This window comes from Epinephelus fuscoguttatus, linkage group LG6 (genome assembly GCF_011397635.1).
Source record: "Epinephelus fuscoguttatus linkage group LG6, E.fuscoguttatus.final_Chr_v1".
NCBI classification, from domain to species: Eukaryota; Metazoa; Chordata; class Actinopteri; order Perciformes; family Serranidae; genus Epinephelus; species Epinephelus fuscoguttatus.
This window is the reverse complement of record NC_064757.1, coordinates 7,528,017-7,555,135: the sequence shown is the minus strand read 5'-3', so window position 1 is coordinate 7,555,135 and position 27,119 is coordinate 7,528,017. Positions and strand designations below refer to the sequence as shown.

The window sequence follows — 27,119 nt, the reverse complement described above, 5'->3', positions numbered from 1 at the left end:
AAATTATATAATTTGTTAAGAACAAAATGATGTAACAACGATCAATGGAAATCAAAATCATCCACTGAGGGCTGGATTCAAAATCGCAGCGAATATCAAAATAAAAAATTGAAATCACAGGTTGATCCAACCTGCATGATTTTGTCACAGCAGCTCATAATGTGACTCAGTAGTATGTGTGGCCCCCACATGCCTGTATGCACTCCCAACAGTGTCTCGGCATGCTCCTGATGAGTCGGCAGTTGGTGTCCTGGGGAATCTCTCCCTACACACTCTGGCCACATGAGGCCGGGCATTGTCCTGCACCAGGAGGAACCCAGGGCCCACTGCACCAGCGTAAGTTCTGACAGTCACTCTGAGGATTCTATCCCAGTACTTAACAGCAGTCAGGGTACTGCTGGCTATGACATGGAGGTCTGTGTGACCCTCCAATGATATGACCATCACTGACCCACCATAAAATCGGTCATGCTGAATGATGTTACAGGCAGCATAATGTTCACCACGGTGTCTTCAGACTCTTTCACACGTGTCATGTGCTCAGTGTGAACCTGCTCTCATCTGTGAAGAGGACAGGGCGCCAGTGGCAGAACTGGCAAATCTGGTGTTCTCTGGTGAGTCAAGCTGCACAGTGCTGGGCTGTGAGCACAGGTCCCACTAGAGGACATTGAGCCCTCATGCCACCCTCATGAAGTCTGTTTAGGACAGTTTGGTCAGAAACATGCACACCAGTCTGCCTGCTGGAGGTCAGTTTGTTGGGCTCCTGAGACACTGCAGGAAGACACAGCAAACCTTCTTGCGACCGCACGTATGGATGTGCCATCCTGGAGGAGCTGGACTACCTGTGCAACCTGATTGGACAGCAGTTACCGCCTCATGTTACCAGTATTGGCAAGGACACAAGCAGAACACAAAACTAGAGAAGAATCAGTTAGGAAGGATAAGGAGAGAGCAACTGTCTGTGGCCACCACATGTAAAACCATTCCCTTTTTGGGGGTTGTCTTGTTTTTGCCTCTCCATTGCATCTGTTGTCACTTTCATTTGCACCAAAGCAAGTGAAACTGATACACAATCACTTGTGCTTACTGAATGGACAGATTGATATCCCTGACGTTTAATTGGCTCGGTGTCATACTGTGACAATTAAGTGTTCCCTTAATTTGTTTGAGCAGTGTATTTAACCTTTGAATGCATGGACATTTCACCAGACATTTCTGCAGTCACAGTTAACAGGTACCAGTTAGTCACCAGTTACATATGTTACAAAGTTTTCAGAATGAATTATTTACACCAAAAACATATCATTGCGCTTTTCATTTTGTGCATCAATGCCGAATATGATAACACTTTTTATTTGTGTGCGTGTCCACAGCAAATGGATCATGCAGTGTATACATTTGAGCAGATCCTTCACCAGAGTCTGGAGTCTCAGGGTACAGAGGAGCTCTGCAAGACTATCCAGCGCTGCCAGGACAGAGTCATTAAGGTAAAACACACACACACACACACAGAAGGCTGGTAGATCCATTTCTTCAGAAACATTTTCACAAGTCCCTGTGAAATGGTATATCATAGGCATGTGAATTTTTTTTGCACAAGTTGCTATTTCAAACCCCAAATTGATATGGATTGATCAAAAGTTGTTATGTTTATTATTTATTAGATAACTATTAATAGAACTATCTCAGGATTGAGCTTTGGATCATTTTTCATCACTAGAGGGTTGAGGATTTTCCTTCATTACCAGTACGGATATAGACACATTTTACTCAAATGATGCTTTTACTCATTAAAAAGTACATATTCTGTACCAGATATGTGTTTCATTCAAGCACTCCACTGAAACTGTTGTAGTAATACTTATTCTGTGTGCTGTTTTTTTGTTTGTTTGTTTGTTTGTTTTTCCCCCCATCAGAAATTTGACTATGACAGCAGCACAGTGAGGAAGCGTTTCTTCCGTGAGGCTCTCCTTCAGATCTTCATCCCCTACATGCTGAAGCAACTCGGCCCCTCCTGTGCCTCGGTGAGTCTCATGGCATTGTGTCACCAAAAACCTGGGAGAAAAAAGGAAATCTATTAATTCAGTCATGTGTTTCAATTCTTTGGATGTCAAGGGAAAAATATCCAAAATGTATTGGTAATGATGTTATACTCAGCATGTGTGTGTGTACTGTGTGTAGTTGTGCACTGTCAATGTACCATCTAGTTCTAGATGAAGACATGACATGTAGTAATACTGTGTGCCCAACAGATGGCAGGATGACCATCTGGATTCCACTATCTTGATCTGTATTAGATAACACTTGTGGTATGAAACCAATACTCAAAAAAATGACTGACTCCCAGAGTAAGTCACATCCTGAAATTAGGTTACTTAGAGAGATTTCCAGGGGAAAAAAAAACAAAACAAACAAAAAAAAAACACTGAATTGAGATGTCGATAGGTTTTGACTGTTGTTATGATCACCAGGAGCTGCCGCGCTTCCAGGAGCTGATCTTTGAAGACTTCTCCCGTTTCATTCTGGTGGAGAATATCTTTGAAGAAGTGGTGCTGCATTCGGTCATGAAGGACATCATGATGGGTCAGTCCCCTACAGTGTTACTCTACCTGTCTGTTTCTACATTCATTATACAGTGGATCATGGTGCTGCTTTACCGAGCTCTTTAGTTAACACTGGATGGAAAGTCTAACTTGAAGCCAATCTGAAAACAATCCTTTTTGTATGTTTAACTCTCATGTCTCTGATGGGAGACAGCAAAGATTAAAGAAAATACTTGAAGCAAACTCAATTTGCAGTTTAAAAAAAAAATAATAATAAGGTGAAATTGATCATTCCTCTGCTGTTCAAGGAACCAAAAGCATTTTTGTTTTGTCCACTTGATCTCCAGACCTAGTCAGTAGGTTTCCTAACAAATACAGTTACAAGTTCTTGTTTGGAACTTTCAGGACTCCTGAAGACAATATGATCACCCATCTAGATAAGAATCTGCCATTGCACTTACCATTTATCATATTCAAGAACATTTGAACCTCTTCTTTTTGTAGCTGTAAAGGAGGCAGCGGTCCAGAGGAGACACAACCTGTACAGGGACAGCATTGTCCTCAGCAACAGCGACCCCAGCCTGCACCTACTGGGAGAAAAACCCTCTATCGACTGGGCCGGGGAGTACGGAGGAGCCCAGGAGGAGGCAGACGGAGCAGGGGAGGACATTGAGGGCGATGGTGAGGGTGAAGGTGGGGACTCCCAAAAGAGGAGAAGAATGAAGCAGGTGGTGTCCATGATCCAGGTTGAAGGCTCCCCAGTCCTGCCCAGTGAGTCGTGCATGGAGGTGCCCGGCGTCAACGACATCCCAGAGGAGGAGGAGAAGGATGGAAATGAGGAGGAGAACTCTGATGGTAAAATTTCTGCTGACCAGATTGGATCTGAAAGTCCCAAAGCTTCAGAGAACCCTCCAGACTCGTCAGACATTTCTGTCGTGAAGGAAGAGGAAGTCAAACCAGATGAACAGGAGAAAGAAGAAGTCCCATTGAAGGTTGAATCTGCCGTAGAAAGTGCTTCACCTGTAGAGGAGAAGGGTCAGGGAGGGGACAGCCAGCCTTTGGTGGAGGAAGAACCACCCTCCAACCAGGAGGAGTCAGAGCAGGCATTGCCACCACCACCACCTGAGGAAATTGCATCTGGAGCTACAGAAACGGCTCCAGAGAGCCTCCCAGAGTCGACACCTGACTTCCCCGCGCCTCCACATGATGACAGTGGCTTCCAGTCTCCCAGTAGTGAAGGGGTGGAGGCAGAGGACGAGGAGGAGGATGTGGCCCCTAGCACAGCGGCCCCCCAGCCCTTGGAGGAGCCCTCAGAGGAGCACCCGGAGGTGACGGAGTCAAGTGTTGCTGCAGCGCCTGAAGCAGAGACCAAAACCAGTGACTCTGAGACCAAAGACCAGTGATGAAACAATTTCCATTTATGAGACCTGAATTGAATTCTGCCCTGCTTTGTTTTTGTTTTGTTTATCTGACAAAGATTGAAAGACACTTTTCACAATTCTGTTTCTGTGACACCTGTTTCAGTTTCACAACAGTTTTCAGTTCCACACCAGTTTCAGGCACAGTCATCACTGTGCAACCGATTAGTTTCACTGAGCAGGGCTCAGGTGCTGTCGCCATTTTGTTAAATATTGTTTTTCTGTGTCATCTTCACATCTGGCAGAAAATCCTCAGCAAACTCAGAGCTTTCAATCCTCATCAGTTCTACACTTTAGATTATTTTCACCTGGTATAAATGTGAGCACAGTGGATGACCTCGAGTCCGTAATGGTGTGTTGTAAACATGTAACAAGTTGCAAGAACACCCCAGTTGAGGTGTCTTTGGTGAAATACTTGTGAATTGACTTAGCTCTTAAGTGTATCTTGGTAAACTACTGTGATGCCTCCAATAACCTTCAACAATTAGATTGTGTTTTTTATAAAGTTTGTTGTAAATACAATTATTTGAAATTCACATATTGGTTAACAGAAAATACTTTACACAATGTGCAAAAGCCCTAGTTGTTTTTTTTCCCCATCTCAAACATGCATTACAATTCATATATTGCTTTGATGAACACTCTGACATCTTAAGACTTGACAATTTTTTTGTTGGTGGGAATAACACTATTTTATAAGTTTGTCCCGTAACAAAGTAAACTTGTGTATATTGTGTATAAATACTTCTATGGACGGGGGAACAACCAAACTGTCATTTTACAACATTTTATATCATTTCCTAAGTGCCTTAGCTGATCTCTCCACCCCCTATTTTATTTATTATTCTGCACCCTCTTGTCTTTCTTGTCCTATATACTTTTAGGTTTCTTTTACTCTTGTGTGATCCGAATGACTGTCATTGATAATAAATGATTATCAATTAAATATTATCAGGTTGTCGACATGGTCTTTGTTGTAACTTTTAGAGGGGTAGTAGGTGTTCTTTTCTGTTACAGTTCTTTGCTTTTACAAAGCCTATCCTGCCCACAATCACTCTCACATACACACATATGGGCTGTAATCACCTAGTTAACTTTGAGGTGGTCAAATCACTTCCAGTAAGCGTCCCCTAATTGTGCTTCAAGAAGCTGGACCTGGCCTGGTGAAGTACCAAGACTTTCTAGGAAGCATTTAAGTAAAGGTAGAGTGAAGGTGGATTTGGTCTCCCCCAGTTAAAATTTATCTAGCTGTCCATTTAAATATTTTTTTTCTTTCTAGCATGGCTGCCCTCCTGACAATAACCAGGAAGAAATGCCTTCATGGCTACAGATTGAACATCTTTCTTGCAAGCATTCCTGTCTCCCAGCGCTCCTTAACAGCCCAACAAATGTTAAAAAAGACATGTACTCACAGGTACACCTGTTCAACTGCTTGTCAATTCAAATAGCTTAACAGCTGTAGCAGCAACTCCATGCATTAAGACATGTAGACATGGTCAAGACAACCTGCTATAGTACAAACGAAGCACCAGAATGGGGAAGAAAGGTGATTTATGTGACTTTTAACATGGCATGGTTGTTGGTGCCAGATGGGCTGATCTGCTGTGTTTTTTTTTTGTTGTTGTTTTTTTACGCACAACCATCTCTAGGGTTTACAGAGGCTGGTCTGACAAAGAGACATACCCTGTGAGTGGCAGTTCTCTGGGCAAAAAGTCCTTGTTGATGCCAGAGGTCAGAGAAGAATGGCCAGACTGGGTCAAGATGAAAGGCAAAAGTAACTCAAATAACCACTCGTTAACAGCCAAGGTATACAGAAAACCATCTCTGAACCAACAACACATCAAACCTTGAAGGAGATGGCTACAGCAGCGGAAGACCACACCAGGTGCCACTCCTGTGAGCTACGGGTTCACCAGAACTGGACAATAGAAGATTGGAAAAACGTTGCCTGGTCTGATGAGTCTCAATTTCTGCTGCGACATTCAGATGGTAGGGTCAGAATTTGGTGTAAACATGAAAGCATGGATCCATTCTGCCTTCTATCACGGGTTCAGGCTGCTGGTGGTTGTGTAATGGTGTGTGGGATATTTTCTTGGCACACTTTGGGCCCCTTAGTACCAACTGAGCATTGTTTAAACACCACAGCCTACCTGAGTATTGTTGCTGACCGTGTCCGTCCCTTTATGACAATCTACCCATCTTCTGATGACTACTTCCAGCAGGATAACGTGCCATGGGATGATTTGAGTTTCACAAAGCTCAAATCATCTCAAACTGGTTTCTTGGAACATGACAGTGAGTTCACTGTACTCCAGTGGCCTCCACGGTCATCAATATCTCAATCTAATAGAGCACCACTGGGATGTGGTGGAATGGGACGCTTGCATCATGGATGTGCAGCCGACAAATCTGCAGCAACTGCGCAATGCTGTCATGTCAATATGGACCAAAATCTCTGAGGAATGTTTCCAGCACCTTGTTTAATCTAACCACAAAGCATTAAGACAGGTCTGAAGACAAAAGGGTGCCCAACCCAGTACTGTATACCTAATAAAGTAGCTGGTGAGTATTAATGGGAACAACCCCATAATTCTACACTCCTTGAAAGCCTGGTCTCAAGTGTTAATGTTGAAGGCCCCTAAAACATACTTGGACACTTATGCTTCAATCATGCAAATAGAGCAGGTCTAGAGGAACTATACCATCCACACTCAGGCGGATAAACGTGGGACTGTAAAGAATGTATCAAGAAACCGTGCCTGTTCTCTGTGTATTAGTTCTGAAGTACTCACATAATACAGCCACCAGAGAGCACCAAAACATTATCCATGAGAGGTTTTAGCTTTACCCATTAAAATGGTGTGCTAAAGTATGGCCTACTTATACTATGAAAAAAATGAAGCAAAAAGCACTCATGAAGAAAGAAATTGCCCCTGAGGTCATTAGACTAATATAATACACTGCTCAAAAAATTTAGGGAACACTTTAATCACACATCAAATCTTGATGAACAAATTATTCAAGTTGAAAATCTTTACTGATGTACACTGTGTAATTTGTTGAGAACAAAATGACGCAACAAAAGTCAGTGGAAACCAAAATCATTAATTCACTGAGGGCTGGATTCAAAATCAAAGTAAAAAACATCAAAGTAAAAAAACTGAAACCACTGGCTGATCCAACTTGCATGAATTTTATCAATTCATAATGTGACTCAGTAGCCTAGTGTGTATGGCCCCTGTGTCCCAGCAATGTCTGGGCATGCTCCTGATGAGTCAGCGGATGGTGTCCTGGGGGATCTCAGACCTGGATCAGGGCATCAGTGAGCTCCGGGATGGTCTGTGGTGGTACTTGGCGGCGTCGGATGCACCAATACATAACGTCCCATAGATGCTTAATTGGATTTAGGTCAGGGTAATGAGCGGGCCAATCAATGGCATCAATGCCTTTGTCATCCAGGAGCTGCCTACATACTCTGACCACATGAGGCCGGGCATTGTCCTGCACCAGGAGGAACCCAGGGCCCACTGCACCAGCATAAGGACTGACAGTCGCTCTGAGGATTTCATCCCAGTACCTAACAGCAGTCAGGGTATCGCTTACTCTGACATGGAGATCTGTGTGACCCTCCATGGATATGCCTCCCCAGACCATCACTGACCCACCGCCGAAGCGATCTTTCTTGCTGGATGATGTTACAGGCAGTAAAACATTTAGCACGCTGTCTCCAGACCCTTTGATGCCTGTCACATGTGCCCAGTATGAATCTGCTCTTATCTGTGAAGAGAACAGGGTGCCAATGGCAGACCTGCCAAGCTGTACGGTGCTGGGCTGTGAGCACAGGTCCCACTAGAGGACGTCAGGCCCTCATTCAACATATGGCCCTAAAATAAAATCACAGTATTTCAGAGCATTTTTTTGCCATAACGATATTCTTGACAATGTCAATGTCAATGCTGTAACCTGTGACAGGCTGTTATGATACAATAACTATTGCACATACACATATATGTAGTTTTTTGTCGACCACAAGCGTCACATAGGTTTACATTATCAAAGGTTTATGACAAAATCACTTGACGACACCGACTCCAGTGTGCCATGGCAAGAGAGGAGAGGGAGATATATTGTGCTGCTGCCAGAGGAGTTGCTGAATGAGTTCCCTTTGAGCGGAAGTCCCTGGGGGATTTGTGATGTCACAAGTATACTATGCAGATCGTTCAAAACAGTAATATTCTAAATGGGCCAGCTGACAGGAAGTAATTTCAGTGAAACCCCCTGTAAAGAGAAAACGGCTGTTTTAGACAGAGGGTGATTACAGCTATATTCAGGCAGACAGTGTGAGAAATGTAATGTGTTTTTTCTCAGCATTAAAGCATGTAGGCTACACATGTTGTAGTAGGAACCCAAAATACAAGTATGGACCTGATACATAATATGATACCTTTAAAATATAGTGTGATTGTCAGTGCACTGTGGCTGGTGCATATTTCCTCTGAACTGAAACCCACTGCAAAACTACATTATACAATATGCTTTATGAAAGGAACATTTAGGGTCTGGTCTTTTGTGCCTAAGACGGAATTAGTCAGGTTACATTTTAATAGCTTAACTACGCAGTGGTGTCATCTTTAGCAGCAACCGAGGGCAGCACGGAGGGGGTGCAGCGTGCTGACGTCACACTACGTGCCTCTTGCCACAGCTCAACAGAAGAAACCACAATCAGTCGGCCAGTAAGCGGTGTGCATCCATGTTGGCAACCCGCGGTGGAGAGCAGACACCCTGCGGCAAACACACTTGATAGTCCGGGTGAACACGGCCACCTGCTTAGTGTCCTAAATTCTTTTGGTTTTTCTATGTTGTCGTCCCTTTTTTCGTTTTCCTGAGTCCTCTCCTCCCTCAGCACCAGGGAGTGATGGGGGAATGATCAACACCGACTCTCCTCCGCCGCCGCCTCCTCTTCCTCCTCCTGCTCCTCAGTCGGTAGGTCTCCGTGTCCCCTGTCAGCCGTCGGAGCTGTGCCCAGGATGCGGGTCCCGCTGCTCGACCAGGCTGCGGTGTTTGCGGCCCTGTTGGCGCTGAGCAGCTGCCTGACAGGTAAGGAGCTGCTGCTACCTGCTGCCAGCCATTCATTCATACATTCATACATTCATACACAGGCAGGTGTTGTGAAGCTGCGATGGGCCTGACGCGCATCACCCTTTAACCCTTTCTTATATGCACGGTATCATGTGATGTTGCTGTCGGAACTTGGTGTTTACGTGGTCCTCCATCAACAGCTGATGGTGGCCTTAGGCAGGGGAGCTCATTCATGATCTGTGGTACAGACTGTATTTCTGTATTCACCAAGGAGCCTTCAGTGGCACTAATATGACCTATTGATATTTAGTGGTATTGATGATCTCCAGTGGTTATACAGTATATTTCAGTGGGGTTAGTCTGTGTATGGTATGGCTATTTAATGATGACCTTATCATGGCTGATTAGCTTGCTTCATCAGTTGGTTAATTGGGCCACTCTCAGCCACAGTTTTTGCCTTAGGAATCTAAAAATGTTCATGGAGGTTGTAGCTCCTTTTTTAAAGACCTTTATGAATGTATAATATTCAGGCAGAAACCAAAATATGTGCCATATTTGCAGCCTGTAGGCCAAACAGTTAAGCAGTTTCATTTGATTTAACTGAGAAAAGACTCAGCAGGTTTATTGATTGTAAAATAATAATTAGTTGCAGCACTAACAGATTTATTTGATTTTTTTTTTAACAAAGGATGGGGAGTGTTAAACTTGTCGCATGTACATTTAGTGTAAATAACAGGGATGAATTAATGTTGAAAGTGAGTTTATTTTTGAGCTGTGTGAAGAGTGGTGTACGTCTGTTTTCATACACACTGAACTGGGCTGCTGTTCACTAATAGGAAGAGATGCCTTTCTGTATTTTTAGCAGCTGCAACAATGTTGTGATGGCTGGTATTGTTTTCATTTTGTGAGTCTGTCTGTGTGTCATCATGGCAAAATGTGGTCCTGGTGACAGCAGTCTTAGCAATGGAAGGCGTTTAGAGTATTTTGGTAGGTGTTAATACATCTGTGTCTTTGTCTGTCTGTCTGTCCGTCTATCTGTGAACAGAGTTTGTCATTGTGATAGTGTCACAACTGTGCAAGATGCAGTCACAAAACTTCACAGCTGCAGTTGAGTCAAAATGAAGGCAGAGTCCGAAGATGGGTGTGGTCTGACCAAGGGGGCCGTAAATAGGGAAAGAGCCCTTGCCCCCCAGGTCCCTATAGGCGATATTCTCTCATAGATTGCTGTACTGTGACTGGAGTTGGCCTAGGGCTGAGGATGTTATTGATGTAATTATATCCTGATATGAGAATAAGTGTTGTTTCAGAATACACATTCCTGTAGCCCATGCCTTTAAGTTGCTTGTTCTGTTTTATAATGTTTTTACTTAATGACTAATCAATTAATCATTTCAGCTCTAGATGAATTCATGTAAAAGTAATGATTAGTTTTGTAGCCAAGTATTCCTAATATTGAAGAGTACATTATAGGACATTATTTAAAGAAGATTAAGGTCTGACTGTGAGGATGAGTTGCATTATATTTCAATCCAGTCGCCAGCAAAAATGTTGGCACTCTATGCTGCTACAAACTTCGGTTATGTTATAGTTGTACGTGTTTTGGATATTTGGAAACATCTCAACAACACTGGGGTCAGTGTGTGGGTAGGTTTAGGCACTAAAACCAGTTGGTTCTAGTGAGGAAAAGATCAGAATCCCTGCTGGTAAAACAGTGATATCTAGTAAACAATAACCGCTTTTTGTACCACCAGCCCAGCTGGAGCAACAGTGACAGGTAGGTAAAAACACAGATGCTTTGGGGCAGAAAAAGCTGCTGGAAAAAGAGCTCCCAATGACAAAGTCAGCTCATATACTACGTCACTTTAGAAACGTTGATATGATACATGTGACACATACAGTACAATGTTACATATTTGTGGTTTATAGAAACGTACTAAGCCAGCATTTTCTTCTAGCAACTGGGCTGTATATTTACATTCAGACCCACAGCAAACCTTAATTTACTGTCTTGAAACTTCTAGCAAATAGTGTTTACCTTGTTCAAAAGGGACTACAGTGATGCTGCAGTTATTGTGATCCCTTTTATATATATTACAGCCAAAAACACCATGGAAACGTCCTTATAGAACATTTACTATGATGATAAAAGATTGATTAAAATACAGAATGTTAAAGTCAGTTGGTAGGACATACTTGAGTTTTTTATGATATAGATTTACCAGTAATTTTAAAAAAATTAGTTTTAAATCGTGTTTCAAAGTTGTAGTGCCAGTGTGTCAGTGCAGTCATGATTAATCATAGCTTGGTGCCACCCAGTGACGCGTGCTGTTGCATCGGGCTGGGAGATGCTACAGCAGAAATCACATTAGGCTGTGAGGTGGGAAATAGATGATTCATTTTCAGAGAAATGGATGGAACAAGATGTTTTCAGGGCGTGTCAGTGGGTATGCTGTGGTGTGACAGCTTCAGTTATCATAGCAGAGGTGTTTGCTCTGGTCTGGTTGTCCTCAGAAACACATTCCTGCTGTCAGGGCTGAAGAGCTCTCTGTCACTGACCTGGCCGAACGTGTAATGTCATGGTTTATTCTGAGATTCACACAAACCTCTCTGTTATTTTATTCGGCATGAAAATGAGCAACGCTGTAACATCATCGCATCGTGATATGAGTCTTCATTGAAATAGGGATAATTGCATTCTTTAATGCATGGTGACACATCCTGATATTTAACTGACAGGCAAAGCTGTGAAATACAATGTCCCATCCCACATGAAATTAATACTACGTATATAATTTGTATTGTATTGTAAAACCAGCTTGAGGGAATTTGGCACTTGGACTCAACAATCAACTAATTAGTTTTTGGTTGTCAAGGGTCAAGGGCACTGTGACCATGTCTGTCTCATTTTTGTTAACACGATATCTCAAGAATACCTTCAGATAGTGAATTGGTGACACTAATCTTGGGTGTTCACCTTGAAACTGTGCTGATTGTATGGATTGTCTGTGCTGCTGGGAACAGCTGTGTGAAGCATCCACACTTTCACAGATGTTGATGTGAAATGTAAGTGCAAGCTCACTGGTTTGCAGAGGCATACAACCGCAAGGCAGTAATTGACCTTTCTCTAAGCCCCGCCCCTTTGTGATGGTCCATCAAACTGTCGAAATAAGCATGGAGCCCACGCTCAAACTAACTGCACTCCCTGAAGAAATATGATCATATTTTTGGAAACATTAAATAGTGATTTCAGAGAGAAGCAGACAGAGGGCTCTACAAAATGCACTTGAAGAATATATCCAGGATTTCAAACTGACTCAGCTGCAAAAACAGGTTATAAAGACAAAGATAGTTGGAAGCTAAAGCCGAACTATCACAGTGTAAAAGTGAACCACCACATCAATTGTGATCACGACAGAGGACAATGAATATAAAGGGAAACTTTGCTGATATTGAACCAGCTGTGTGGCATCACAGTGTGTGCAGATGAACAGTGTTTGGCTTTGCCGTCTGTGCCCCCACCAGCACCCAGACCTGCACCGCCAGACGAGCTGGGATCTCTGGGGGAAGTCAAACAAAGTTCATCTGCGCACAATGCGATGACACACAGCTGGTTGAATATCAGCAGAGCTTCCCTGCTTCCCTTCATTGGTCCCTTCCTTCCCAACAGGGTCGGTCTTTTTTTCAATGTAATCATTAAAAAGCAAAAGCAGCATGTGTATACATTCAGTTGTCAATCCCTGGTCTGAGATGGCCCAATACTACGTTATGATTGACCAGTCTACATACAGCGGCAGGACTTAGCAAAGTGTCAGTTATAGTGATAAGCAAATGTACATGGTATGATAACCGTCAACTTTTATATCATAGTATATCTTGAAACTGGTATATTGCTGAACCCTACTTCAGAGACAGAAACATTTCGGGGATAATATGTGATATTTTATAAAAGACCAGTCTGGTCAACACTCTGCTGGTGACTCAGTCCTGGACTCTAAGATTGGAAACACACATCTGTGAGTGTGTGCTGGCCCCATGCTCTCTTTCCTGTCTTCTCGTTCAGTGCAGAGGTGCTCCTATTATGATGCTTCACACACACCTTGATGAATTCTCCTCATCTGCCTGTCAGGCAAGATTTAGAATCCTTTGAATTTTGTCCTATAGGTTTGCCATTGACCTACTTTGCTGGGCTAATGTGGGAGTGGTTGTACTCAGGAATTCCAACAGTAGTCTAGCATTAGCTCTTACAGCTTTTATTGTGACGGTTTCCCACTTTGGGGTCGAGACCTCTTGGTTTTTGGAGGCTATCTGAGGATCATACTTAATCCATGTTCATATTAAACACTGCATACAGTACATCAGTGTTCCCCAGCCTTTTTGGCTTTTGACCCCTTAAAGAATGGGGATGGTGTCACTGTATTTTTCAACAAATCCCATGAAAAGACCAAAACCAACAATGACACAATGGACATTGACATGTACACTAATATCCCACCATTATTCTGAATATGAGAATATTTTAAATATAATACGGATCACGGAAACAGCATATTCAGTTTGGATATTCCGTATTAGTTCCTCACTGGTCAATGGGAAAGTCTCGAACATGAGTCCTGAACATTGGTCAAAGGAACAAGCTTTTTTTTCCCCAGATACATTTAATGCAGTTAGGGGTTTGAGAGGTGGAGGTTTGGGCCTCTGGCTGTGCTGTGGTCCCTGATGAGCTGAAACCAGGCTTCCACTCAGGATATTAAACCACACCTAACCTGATTAGAACTTGTGTTGTGTGAAGGAGGCCACTGCTGCTGTAGAGTCAGTCTCCTGGATGCTTTGTACTGCTCCTCTGCATAGGTTCAACTAGATGAGGCTTTGCTTAACAAAGGGCCTTGTCATTGATGGGGACGACCTATCGCTAAATTTAAAAAAAAAAATCATTTATGACTTGTGGCTATGAAGAGATGCTCTGACAATGTGCTCAACACCTTGGTTGTGTAAACTAGCTTGTCCGCAGAATCAGCTGATGTGTCAAAGTAGCAGTAAAGCTTTTAGAGTAATTCTGAGTGACATCTAGAAAAGGTCTGCTTTGCTTTTTAAGCCACGCTAGCAGTGCAGCTCTTAGGATGGAAATGTCATTTTCTTCTCTCAGTTGACCGCTTTGGTCCAAACTGAAATATCTTAACAATTATTGAATTATTACCATGAAGTTGTGCCATTTATGGTCACAAGAGGATGCATCCTACTGATGTTGAAGAATCCCTGACATGAATAGGGTTAGATTTGTAGTTTTGAGTGAAATGTTTTGGCATGACAGGTACTCCTTAATATGTATGTTAGAATAAATTTCATTTTTAAATTAAAGATTGTCTGTTAATGTTTTTTTCAGAGGTGAAACTCCTAAAAACCTATCAAAACTTATGAAAGCCCCTCTGTCTCTTGGCTTTATGTTATGTGGTCAATTCTAAGTTTTTATTTAACCCTTTAAGCACCCAGACAGTCAGCCCTGTTGCCTCCTAGGGATGTGTGTTCTCCCCATAGCTCTTCTCCCTCAACACAAAGACTGCACCTCAGGAGACCCGTCTGTTAATCTCCTGAGGTTTGTAGGCAACACAACAGTCATCAGTCTTATTCAGGACGCCAACAAGACTAGTAGGCTTTTCCACTGTAACGTTTGGCCGCGCTCTGCTCGAGATGGACCTTCTCCAGAGTAGCTCCAATAGCTGGGCTGCCTGCCATATACATATAGATTTTTCTTTTTCTTTTTTCTTCTTTTTTTTCAAAATACTTGTGTGTACATAATAGTCCTGTCTACTCGTTACCTTTATTTGTTCAGCTTTGTTATCTTTGTTGCCAGCTGTTATTTCTGTTTCCATGCAAGTACATTGAGAGCTATGAGAAAAACTGAGTCCATGTATGTGTACACATTCTTGGCCCTGCATGGAGGAGAATTGTAAATCATTTCAAATGTGTCAGTTTGATAATTAGGCTCTTTGCTGACTGTACATTTTAAACCAAAGTGCAGGGAAGGACAGATGTTTTATGTCTCTCACAGTCTGTATATTTCTGCTTTAGTTGCATTTGTTGTATTGGATCAGTAGAAGTCCTAGAAATGATTAAATACAATAAATCTACCTAAAGTACCCCTGCATCGCTACTAATTTACTGATGTGAATAATAATCATTATTCAGTTCAGTCCTGCTTAGCATCAGCCTGTAATAAAACAATTTCAGAGACAATAGAATCAGTTTATTACTCTATTTATGTTATCAAATTATGTCCAGGAGTTATCAATTTATTTAAAAATGCTGTGTAAATATAAATACGCCTCATGCAGAGTAGGAGAACAGTTGAAGTAACTTTTTGGGAAGTACTCTTATTTGCTTCCTGTTTGGAGAGTGAGACAAGAAGTTTGATATCAATCTCATGTCTGTGTTCAAAGTACAAAGTTGGAATCAGTACGTGGTTAGCCTTCAAAGTCTGACAGTGTTGGCCCCTAGAGGTGTAGCGGTACACAGAAGACACGATTTGGTTCATACCCAGGTTTGGGAGTCACAGTTCAGTGCGAATCTATTGTCTGTTGGCCTCCCATCAGACAAAGTCGAGACAGCTGCACCTGGGAAGTATAATGTTGCTGTGGCTACAGTGAGTTACGCTGTGGTTTACAACTTTTATGTATGTTTAAGTATTTTGAAGGAGCTATTATTAGTTCCTGTTTCTAATGTACCCATGGATGATCACTGGATTACTTCAGTACTGAAGAAAACTTAAGGGTGTCGTGATTATCAGCCAGGTTCTGGAATTATAAGAAGCATCTTTTTTATGGGAGAATTTTTATGAGAAAGAAAGAATTTGACATGCGTGAAGCGAAACAAAAGCGAAAAACCTTGGAGAGGTGGATGAGAAATGAGGGGAGACTTGCTGAATTGGCCAGACAATATCTCTTTCCACCACCCTACAGCATCACCAAGTGAGCCAGTGTTCAGAGAAGTCAGGAGAAGCCACCTCTCTGGAGAGAATTCAGACAAGCTCTGTTTATTCCATTATAATGTCCATCTATCCAACATTTTTCATCCACTTATTCGAGGCTGGGTCGTGGGGGCAGCAGGCTGAGCAAAATACTCCAGACATCCCTCTCCCCAGCTACGCTTTCCAGATCCTCCAGGGGAGTCCTGAGGTGTTTCCAGGCCAGAAGAGATATAGAATCCCTCCATTGTGTTCTGGGTCTGTCCCTGGGCCTCCTACACCAGACATACTCAGAAAACCTCTAACATTAGGCACCCAGGAGGCATCCTGATCAGATGCCCGAACCAACTCAACTGGCCTCTTTCAACACAAAGGAGCGGCAGCTTTACTCCAAGGTCCCTCCAAATATCCAAGCTCCTCACTCTATCTTTAAGGTTGAGCCCAGCTACCCTCTAGAGGAAACTCATTTTGGCTGCTTGTATCCATGATCTCAGTCTTTCATCCACTATCCAAAGCTCATGACTATAGGTGAGAGTTGGGAAGTACAACAACCAGTAAATCTAGAGCTTTGTCTTCCAGCTTAGCTCTCTCTTCACCAGGACTATCCATCTCACACACACACATTTTTCCCTCACTCGTGAACAAGACCCCTGGATACTAAACTCCTTTGCTTGGTTCTCAAATTGAACCACTGACTTTGAGGAAAAATAGGTTAAAAAATAAAAAACATTTCCACCTAGATTTTTTTCTGGTTATTTTGATGATTACTGGCAGATTTATATATTTATATAGGTATTCCCAAACTATTGTTATTTCATTGTTTTTGTTTTGTTTTGTTTTTTTAAACCCTTCATCCGTCTCTATAGTTTTTATATAGTAAATCGGGACTTCTAAAAAGCAGCTGTTCTTCATACCCAGTCCACTGTGCTCCTGGGAAGTGGAATAGCATTATTAGCACACCTCTACTGAGCAGTGTGACTCTCTATCTTTCTTTGCACATGTCCCACCTAACAGTGATCCTCTCTCATCCCATGAGGTTAGCCATAAGCCTGTGACTGACACTAAGCCCCGTGCTACTTTGACAACATGGCTGCGAGTTCTCCATCTGGCCATCGGTAAGTTCACCTGCCAATGACAACACAGGACCATGCCCCTGACTGGGTTCCTCATTGAAGACTACTGTGGCAGCATTAAATATCATGATGCAGTTGTTCAAGTCAAGCCAAGTCAATTTTATTTATGGTGGAAATTCACCACCTAAGTTAAATGCCAGCGAGGAAAAACTCCCCTTTAGAAGAGAAACCTTGTAGAAATCTTGAGCAGAACCAGGGTCTGGGTGGGCAACCATTTGCCTCAACTGGTTGGGTTGAAAGAGAGAGCAATGGAGAAAGAGAGACAACAACAGTAATAACAGTAAGAATTATAATATAAATATGATTAATAATAATACATAAATTACTGACTGTCTCAGTAGAAGTTGGGTTGGGCCGGTGTAAAAACTGTCAAACCAGTTTGACATTAGCCAAACACCAGACTGGTATTTCGAATTTAACCACTAGTTGTTGCGCTTGATTCAGCAGCTGCTCCTGAGTGAAACATATTGACATGTCCCTGTGGCAAATGAGCATCCAACTATTCTGTGGCATTACGTAATACGGGAGCTCTCTTTCCACACTGAATTGATAAAATATGTATTTCTTTTACATCATGGAAACAAACCATGCAAACATCAGCTGTGCACTGGAGATGAGGCTGGATTTGTAACCACTTATAAAACATGGGTGAGTAGCCTTCTTCTTATCTTCCTTAGTTTGTAACATTACTTTGTAAAAGAGAAAATACGTTTTATGTCATGATATTTATTGGAAATGATATAAAATATACCCAACAGTGATGGTCTTTACCAGAAACATTCAGCTTTCTTGCGATCTACCCCATCCAGCTGCCACTTAAATAAAAAAAGTGCACCAAAGTTGCCAGTGGGCAAAATGCTGGTGGATAACAAAACATTTGTTTTGATAGTCTGGTCATTTGCTTTCACTGCAAATGGACCAATGCAAGAAAGACACGACTGAGAACCCCTCCATTCTATGATATGCACAGCACTGAGTGTGCAGGAACTGTGACGACACAGCAGGTCATGAAATAGCATGAATGGAGATACATATATAACAAGAGAGTCGGTGCTAATGTTAGCAAGCTAATTCAACTAGTGAGGAGAATCAACTTTAAATCCAGACATGAATTTAAAGCAGTATTAGTGATTATTTTTTTACACTGAAGTATTGAGAGAAGCTGGAAACACAGCATGCCTGTAGAGCTCTCACTTTGAGTGACAGCTTTAATATCATATTTGATTCAGAGCCTTTAAGGACACATCATCATTCAGAAAAGCCTTGATATGAAGTGAAAGAGAAAAGAGAGAGAGCAAACATTTTTTTCCTTGTCTTTGGTCAACACAGGACAATATGTTGCTAGGAAACTGACTTCAGAAGAATATTCAACACTGTGGGACTGTCACTAGTGCTCACAGACTGAACATCAGTGCTGCTGACAGGAGTACAAATAGTCTAATATAATACATGCTCTATGCACTTTACACTTTTCTCTGGTGGTACTGCTCCATTTCGTCCGTATCCATAAGCTTCAAGAAAACATGCACAAATAAGGCTGAAGTGAACACAGAGTATGGACAGAAGGCTCTATTCCTATCGGTATACATATCCAACATTGAGCAAAAATGAGCCCTTAGAAGCAGGTTCTGCCTGGGTCCTCTACCATGGAGCCCATTTTCATTTAGACAGCAATTGATGGTGCGACTTAAAAACTATTGTACCTTGAACTTGAAGATCAGCTTGGAGCTGCTAACAAGTTTTCCTTGGTACTTGCGCAACCATTCATGCAATCCCTCTGTTCAATTTTCGGCCAATTTTCCTCTTGCGATCACGTAAAGAGATGTTGGCTACAGTTGTGTGAGCCTTAAACTTCTCAAAAATATTTGCAACAGGGGTCAGAGGAACATCAAGCTCTGTTGAGATGCTCTTCTAACCTTTATGTTGACCATGCTGGGCTACTACCTTTTTTTATAATCTGTTCAGACCACTCTCTGCTTTTTCTTCTGTTTTCCCTGTTTGATGTGATGAACTGATAACCTTTTTCCACTGATATGGGAACTGCTTCCATTTCCACACCTAATTTCTTTCAGAACATTCAGACCAATGTAAAATAGTGCAAAACTTGAAAAGTAGGTTCTCAACTGGAACCACAAACAGCACGCTTTTTTTTTTAACCTGAAGTGCAAACTGTGACAACATCAGTGGGCGTGTCTTATTCTACAGGGCAATGGCAGGATTAAGAAGGCAATGATAAGGATGTTAACTGGGAAATCATTGGAATAGAGAGCATTCAGTGGACTCATTGATAGATGGTCCATACTAGTTTTTGGATCAAACAAATATCTATAATGACAGAACAAAAGTTTGCAGGTAGCCCATGTAGTGTAACATATTGCTACTAGTGTTTTCTTCAGTTGTACATTGTCCATTGACCTTCATTGATGACATATCCTTGATTACAGTGATTCAGATAAGAGCTGGTCCACTAGATATCACCAAGGTTTCAGGAGTCCTGAACAAAACTAGATAAAGAACCAGGGCTAAATTGGTAGAAAAGGTGTAGCAGTGGTACAAAATAGTAGAATGATTAATGTTCTCCTTTTAAGTGGCAGCATGAGTGATTGAAAACACCTGTAAAACAAATTAAAACACACAGCAAACCAAATAACACAGTCACCAAATAAATAAGTTGAAAAAATTGTGTGTTTCTGCAAACCACATTTGCACATATTTTTATAGCAGAAATTTCACATTTCAAAAATGATGTGGTTTCCATGTGGTTAGATTTAGACACAAAAACCACTTGGTTACGGTTAGAAAAGGATCATGTATTGGGTTAAAATACCTGATGTAAATGGAAAAGCAGCGATGTCTTGCTAAAAAGTAACCACTTTTCGTAGCACTATCCCACCAGCAGGTCGCTACAAAACATCCACATCTGGAGCCCAAAAAGCTGCTGGAAACACAGCAATGACTGGCTTAAACACAGCTGGTTTTATTGTTTGTTGATTACAAGCAGTGGTCTGCAGCTTGGCAAATGGTCAATTCTACCAATATTTTTGGCCACTTCTGTAAATGTCCCAGCTCTAATTTTGTCTTTGTATATAACTGAATGTAGCTCCTTCATTTGAGACTCACGGTTTCCCTGTGGTCTGCTGTGGCTGAGAGGAACAGGGCAGCGTATTGTCCCAGTGTACTCTGCTCTCCATCATCCAGTTGTAAAACTTTGCATAGATTACCCACTGCTGTTGTAGTCTCCAAGGGCAGGTCATTGTGTGTATGAATGAGGTGTATAGTTTGACAGCTGCTTCAGTTGGCATTAATCATACCGCAGCAAGGGCCATTACATAAACACATGCACGCACATTACTGTTGCAAATTAGTAAGTAGTGAAAAGTACTAAATATTACAGTCATTTAATTGTGCAAAAATATGCGTTACTTTGAAAATATTTCAAATTAAAAAAAACAACTAAATCGCTGTGAAAGCTGGAGAGCTTTGCATTCTGCAAATGAGAAGTTAGTATGCTGCATAGAAGAGTTACAGTCTTGCAGAACTCCATGGAAATTTGCACTTCAGATATTTTCAGTGTTTAGAATTTAAGTTATCTTTGACATTTTAAAAGGAAATAATTCATAATAGCGGTCCTTTACATTTTTGCTATCCATCTGTCCTCCCTGCCTTTTCCTATGTGACACACCATTCTGAAACAAACCTTCCATCCTTGACTTGTGCATCTGTGCAGTGACTCACCCCCCGATGATGTCACAACTCCTTCGTTACCATGGCAGTTGTCATAGCAACCAGTGTCTAGGTTCCTGTAGCAGAGACGAGAGTGATTCTGACAAGGAAGCTAAAGGGGTTAATATTGATAGCTGAGTGTCATTATTTTTCCCATCCACAGTGCAGCTTTTATTCTTCTCTGTACACTGGCGTTGGACTCAGATGTCTTGTGGTAACTAAGAAAAGACTGTGAGAAGTGAATGGATGCTCTGTCACACCAAAACAACAAGTGCAATAGATACTTCCTGTGGGAAAACAGATGCAGCAATGATTCTCAGTAAGAGTACTGTAGATGTATAATGGAGGATAAACCCAAGTGACCACATTTCTTTCACCTTTAGAACTGACACTATTTTTGTGCTTAAATTAATTGTACACATCAAACTATTAAAGTGATGTAACAAGGATGGGAAGATTATGATCATAGCTGGTTGTTTGCTCTCGGTTGATTGCTGATTAAAGACAATTGTATATTACCGTATTTTCCGCACTATAAGGCACATCGGATTATAAGGCGCACCTCCAATGAATGGCCTATTTTAAAACTGTTTTCATATATAGGGCGCACCGCATTATAAGGCGCATAGAATAGAAACTACTGTAGTGGCTGGGGTTGCGTTATGCATCCACTAGATGGAGCTGCGCTAAAGGGAATGTCAACAAAACAGTCAGATAAGTCAGTCAGTCAAACTTTATTAATAGAATACAAACCAACGTTCTGACAACTCCGTCGTAAGCGTGTCTCTTGAAAGGTGCCATTTTGGGGTCTTTATACACACACAAGTGGTGTGGGACTGGAATTCCCCTTTACCGTTTTTACCGCTGTTACTACGGTAGCCATAATTAACCAATATTGATCCATATATAAGGCACATCGGATTATAAGGTGCACTGTCGGTTTTTGAGAAAATTAAAGGCTTTTAGGTGCGCCTTATAGTGCGGAAAATACGGCACTAGTTTATGTAATGATACCATGAATATCTTTTGTATCAATATCTAAAATAGATGTTGGCTTTGTACGTTTCTACAAACCATGGACATTTGTTCATTTCATATTTTAAATTTGTTGCTTTACATGTGGTGGATTTGTTGAAACTTAACACTTCTTTACGTTTTAGTTTTCAATTGTATGTTGTGACAATGCTGTGGTTAACGTGGTTAGGGTTAGGAAAAGTTTATATTTTTGATTAAAATACCTGGTTTGCTCACCACAACCACAGCTGGAAATGTCCCAACACATCATTTAAAATACCTGATTTGGTCACCACAAACATGGATGGAAATGAGTTGTTAAAAAATACCTGGTTTTGCCACAACACAGATGTCTAGAAATGTCCCTTTGTAAAGTAAAAAAAATATCCAGTTTTGTCATAACAACCAAAGCTGGAAGTGTCCCTATGTATCATTAAAAAAAGTACCCAATTTTGTCATAACAACCACAGCTGGAAACCCTATGATGAGGAACTCAGCTCGTAAACACATTATCTGAACTAGGGCTGTAGTCAACCGAAGAAAATCTTGGTCGACTAAAGTCATACATAATCTTCAACTAATCGATTAGTTGTGGGGAAAAAAAAAAATCTGCACGTTATTTTTACTTCGGCGGTGGTGTGTCTGTGTCACTCTGCAGTTACACCTCCAAAACGCTAGTCGGCGGTGGAGGACTGTGTTAAGTGCTGTAAAGTTTAGTTGATTCAAAACACACATTAAATATGACTTAATAGAGACAATTCCAAACACAAGTACGTAAATTGGCTTCACTATAACTCGCAGCTTTAACAAACACTTGTCTTTATCTGGACACATTTTCCCCAACAATACAACATGCTAATGTTGTTAGCACAAGTCTATGGCATTTTACATTGTATAAATTAGCCTAGCAGCTAGTGATTTTTCCCTTGTCTCACATAAATCCAGGGACAACAGCAACATTTAACAAAGGTAAGGGCACTCAATTTGTCTCCATTACAGCTCACAACATTCACTGACAAAACAATTGTCACACTAAACACGTTTTCCAAACAAATACAACATGCTAACATTGTTAGTGCCAGCCTATGGCATTTTACATTGTGTAAATTAGCCTAGCAACAAGCAGAGATTTCCTCTCCTCATATGAAGCCAGGATAAATCCCAAAGTATAAATCCCTGAAGGATAAATCACACACAAGACTTACAATGCTATTTTAGTGGAGGCTTTACTGTCTTCACAATTTATTGTTTTTTTTTATCTGATATACAAGTGAATACAAGCTTCGTTTCCACTGAGGGAAATGGTGTCAGTATACAGAAACAGACAGGAGGTCTGCGTCACCGCGACGCTGAGCATGAAGGTGGGCGAGTTCAACGTTGTGTAAACAAAGGGGGTGTTTTGAAAACAGCCCCATTTTCACAGGTAACTTAGCATGTCCCTCCCACTGCAGGAAATAATGGATTAATCCTTGAAAGCTATTGATGTAGCACTTTTCTCCTTATGAAAGTAACACAGCGATTATTCGACCAATGAGAATTTTGGTCGGACAAGAGCATATCGACCAAATAATCGACCAGGAGTCTACAGCCCTAGTCTGAACTGTGTCATTTGTAGAAATATCGATATGACACATATCAAACATATGAGTGCAGTATACCTATGCATAGCATATCTATCTATGGTTTGCAGAAAGGTACAATGCCAACATTTTATTCTGGCAACCTTGCTATTTGTTAAGCACCTGACATATTAATACATTTATATAAACATATGCGTGTGTGTGTATGTGTGTGTGTGTATGTATGTATGTATGTAATTGGCTGTTCAAGACAAATATTCAACCATTCAATCCTATTTTCCTTATAGAGTTTTGGAGCTTACGGCACTAACAAGGGATCAGAAATGTGCAGCATTTTTTGCCGACATGAGATATCAAACAAAAGCCAGAGCATGATCTGTGTCACATGCAAAGTTAGCACCACCCATAGTCAGACCTGACCTTGGTTGTAGCTTTCTTGTAAGTGTGGAGAGGGAGTCAGGATACTGTTAGCCTAGCTTAGCATAAAGCAGAGCGAACCATACCCTGGCTCTAGCTGTGGTGAGGTTAGCCTAACTTAATATAAAGACTGGAAGAGGGGAAGAATGGCAGTATTCTGTCTAATGTTGAAAACTATCCCCACCAATATGCCTGTCTCTAAATCTCAACAATTAATAGTTCAGAAAATGGAAATAGAAAATAGATATTTTGTAGTTTTAGAGGAGTGACAAGTTGGAATCACATGGTAGGTGGGGTTTTTTTCACGTTGGGCATTGTCTCCCCCCCGGTTCCCGCCCTAATGCAAAGCTAGGCTAACCACCTCCTGACTCCATCACTGCACTTGACTCACAAGACATGAAACTGATAACAGTTTTCTCATCTCTCCTTGGGAAAGAACAGAAATGGGTGCATTGCCCAAAATGTTGAACTATTCCTGTAAAGGCATTTACAGAGGTTGCATGTTAGATGTTAGCAGGTCAATCCACAGTTTGGATCCACAATAGCAAAAGTTTGTCTCTCCGTACTTCTTTGTCTTTGTCTTGTCTGCTGTGTAGTATTAGTGCAGCAAAGTAAAGGGGGCATTACTAAACATGAAGGTGCTAAACTATGTACTGTCTTCACATACTATTGGCCTTAAATCTTGAGTGTCCCTTTCTTCACTGGGCTTTCCCTGATCTGTTTATCCTGTAGCCTGTCTGACATTTGTCTTAGCTCTGCATTCACCTGCTAACCCATAAACCCTCCGGGGACATCCTTCCCTACCCATACACTGCCATATAGGCCTATCACAGCGGCAGTCTAGACGAGGTCAGGCTGCCCACTCTCATCTGTTCTCAAATTGCACTGACATTTTCAAAGCTGCCTTTTTCTTTGAGACATCTGATAACAAAGCTTCGCTATCATCTCCGACCTTTTAAATACACAATTTTTACTCACTTTTGAAAAGACTGCTATGACTTTTGTGTCACTCAAGAATAAGTTTTCCAGCGTTGATTTTGCAGTGATATTTGTAGCAGTTTTCAGGATACACATGGGCAGAAAACAGGTTTGTGTTTCTGATACTGGGAGAGGTGCCCAAAAAGCTTTTAAAGACACCCATAGGTTGATTAATTACTTAGTTAGTAATGCTTCTGTGCTAATGTGTGTGGCCTGTGAAGCCATGTGTCTCACCTACATCAGCATGACAGTAATAACATTAACCACTGAGTCCTTATCCATGTCAATCAGCATTTGGTACTGACAGCTGAAATTTAAAATTGGATGCATAACAAATATATCATGTAAAATTATGAACCCCTCTGATGTGACTTTGCTTTTTACAGCTTCCCAAGTGTACTGGGATGAAGGATATCTGTCAGAGTTCTGAGCAGATTGTCTGTTTTAATACACAGGAAGATGTCAGAGTCTCTGTGTGTGGCTTTGAATTAATTGAACAGTGTTACTACTGCCTGTATATTGTTCCAATTTTAGTGGTAACGACAGACTTACAAAATCATGATGTAATCCTATATTTGTTTATTTGATCAGGCTGAGGTATTTAATACAATATATTGTTTTGGGTCTGGGGTTGCAGCAATATTCCGGTTGTAAGGTGTACCGTGATGTAAAAGTTGACGGTTATAATACTATGTGTATTTACTTATCTGTGATATTGATTAAAAAAAAATGCAACTGGATGGAGAATCTTCCCTTAATTTTTAGTTATTTTCAAAGAGGAGACGTTTTACATATACTTCCGTTAAAAAAAAAATGATTTCAAGTTTCAATTACAGTAGTACAATGTTCAACCAACTATAACCCTTGTTTGTGTTCTTGTTGAATGTTAGATATAAAGATTGATACCACTCCCATTTTTTATGTGAAGTATAAAGCTACAGCCTAAGTGCTAAAGTTTACATTTGCTTTGCTTTGCATAGCACAAAGACTGTAAAAAATAGAAACAGCTAGTCTGGCTCTGTCCAATTTGTGCTTAAAAAACAGTGAAAATTCAAAAAAATCTCTCAATATCACATTTCACAAGTTTTTACACCTGGGGGATGTGGAAAAAGGTAAATGGGACTGGGAAAAGAGATTAAACAAATAAAATATGACATACAGTCATGATGAGCTGTTGTTCGCTGCATAGTTGTAATATTTGTTGTTCAAAACTGTATTTCCAATGTTCAGTGTGCTCTCCTTTATTATACATAGTTGTTTCCTTTGTTTGGGGTTGGACTGCTGCTCTTTAAATTATGTCATCTTGTTGCACCCTCTTCTTTTATATTATAGACATCTGATTGGAGAATTAGCACCACCTGCTGCTTACCTTGACGAACCAACACCCAGCATTCACATGACAGTAGTAAATGGAAAAGCACATACATTTGCATTTTCTTTTGACAGTTTTTGAAAATTCGGTTGTGCTAAACTAAGCTAACTGGCTGCTTGCGGTAGCTTCATATTTAGGCTACTGTACAGACATGAGAGTGGTATCAGGTGATGAAAGGGAGTCAGCTGATAGATCACATGATTCCATTCCATGCAACCAATTGGCGAATCTCATCGTGAGGGCCCTATTTAAACTGCTTTGGCCTGCCTGCTGTTGCTGCTTCCTCCAATCTGCCTCCACCCCAGCTCCTCCTTTTTATGTTGTGTCTGACTTATCAATGTCATTTCTGTTTGTCACTGATGCTTGCTCTGTTCTGTTCCTGGGGGGTCTTTGCTGCTGCTCTTCCTGCCTTAGGCTTTCCATGTACACACATGGAAGGGCAGGGAGGATTGCTCTGCCTCCTGCTTTCTGTGTAGGCCTAGGAAAGTGCCAAATATAAAAATGCAAATGGAAAAAAAGTTTTCTTTGGCTAAAGTGGTCCTGACTGAAATGTAATTTCTGTTTTAACATGTAAAATGAACATTTTGGACCGTTGCATTAAAAATAGAAAATAGCATTGTTCAGCATGTTGTGAAAAGTAATTCGGGGTTGTGATTTTCTCCGCAGGATCACATCTGTGCCCTCGGAGTTTAGATTGTGCCCGTGCAGGGCGGGACTTCTGCCAGCCCGGCAGCTCACACTGCGGCCCCTGCCTGCGCCCTCTGGTGGAGGACTCCCATGGCCGCTGTGTAGTCAAGAGGAGGCATGCTCCTCACTCTATTAAAGGTAGGTAAATCCCTACATTGTTGATTGTAATCCACATTACTAAACATCATAAGGCATTCATATTTTATATCAGATGTAA

The 27,119-nt window shown here is 41.3% G+C and overlaps 2 protein-coding genes across 2 annotated transcripts in view; both read left to right on the top strand.

Annotated features, from left to right (window-relative positions):
* Positions 1-4,875, top strand: part of niban2b (niban apoptosis regulator 2b) — a 51,115-nt gene extending 46,240 nt beyond the window's left edge. The window contains exons 11-14 of the mRNA XM_049579881.1: positions 1,374-1,487; positions 1,917-2,024; positions 2,472-2,583; positions 3,048-4,875. Of these exons, the coding sequence (XP_049435838.1) occupies positions 1,374-1,487; positions 1,917-2,024; positions 2,472-2,583; positions 3,048-3,946 (1,233 nt within the window). The 3' untranslated portion in view covers positions 3,947-4,875. The remainder of the gene's footprint in view (positions 1-1,373; positions 1,488-1,916; positions 2,025-2,471; positions 2,584-3,047) is intronic.
* A 3,786-nt stretch (positions 4,876-8,661) lies between these two features.
* npdc1b (neural proliferation, differentiation and control, 1b) overlaps positions 8,662-27,119 on the top strand; it is a 40,243-nt gene continuing 21,785 nt past the window's right edge. The window contains exons 1-2 of the mRNA XM_049579916.1: positions 8,662-9,058; positions 26,882-27,040. Coding sequence (XP_049435873.1) covers positions 8,989-9,058; positions 26,882-27,040 — 229 coding nt within the window. The 5' untranslated portion in view covers positions 8,662-8,988. The remainder of the gene's footprint in view (positions 9,059-26,881; positions 27,041-27,119) is intronic.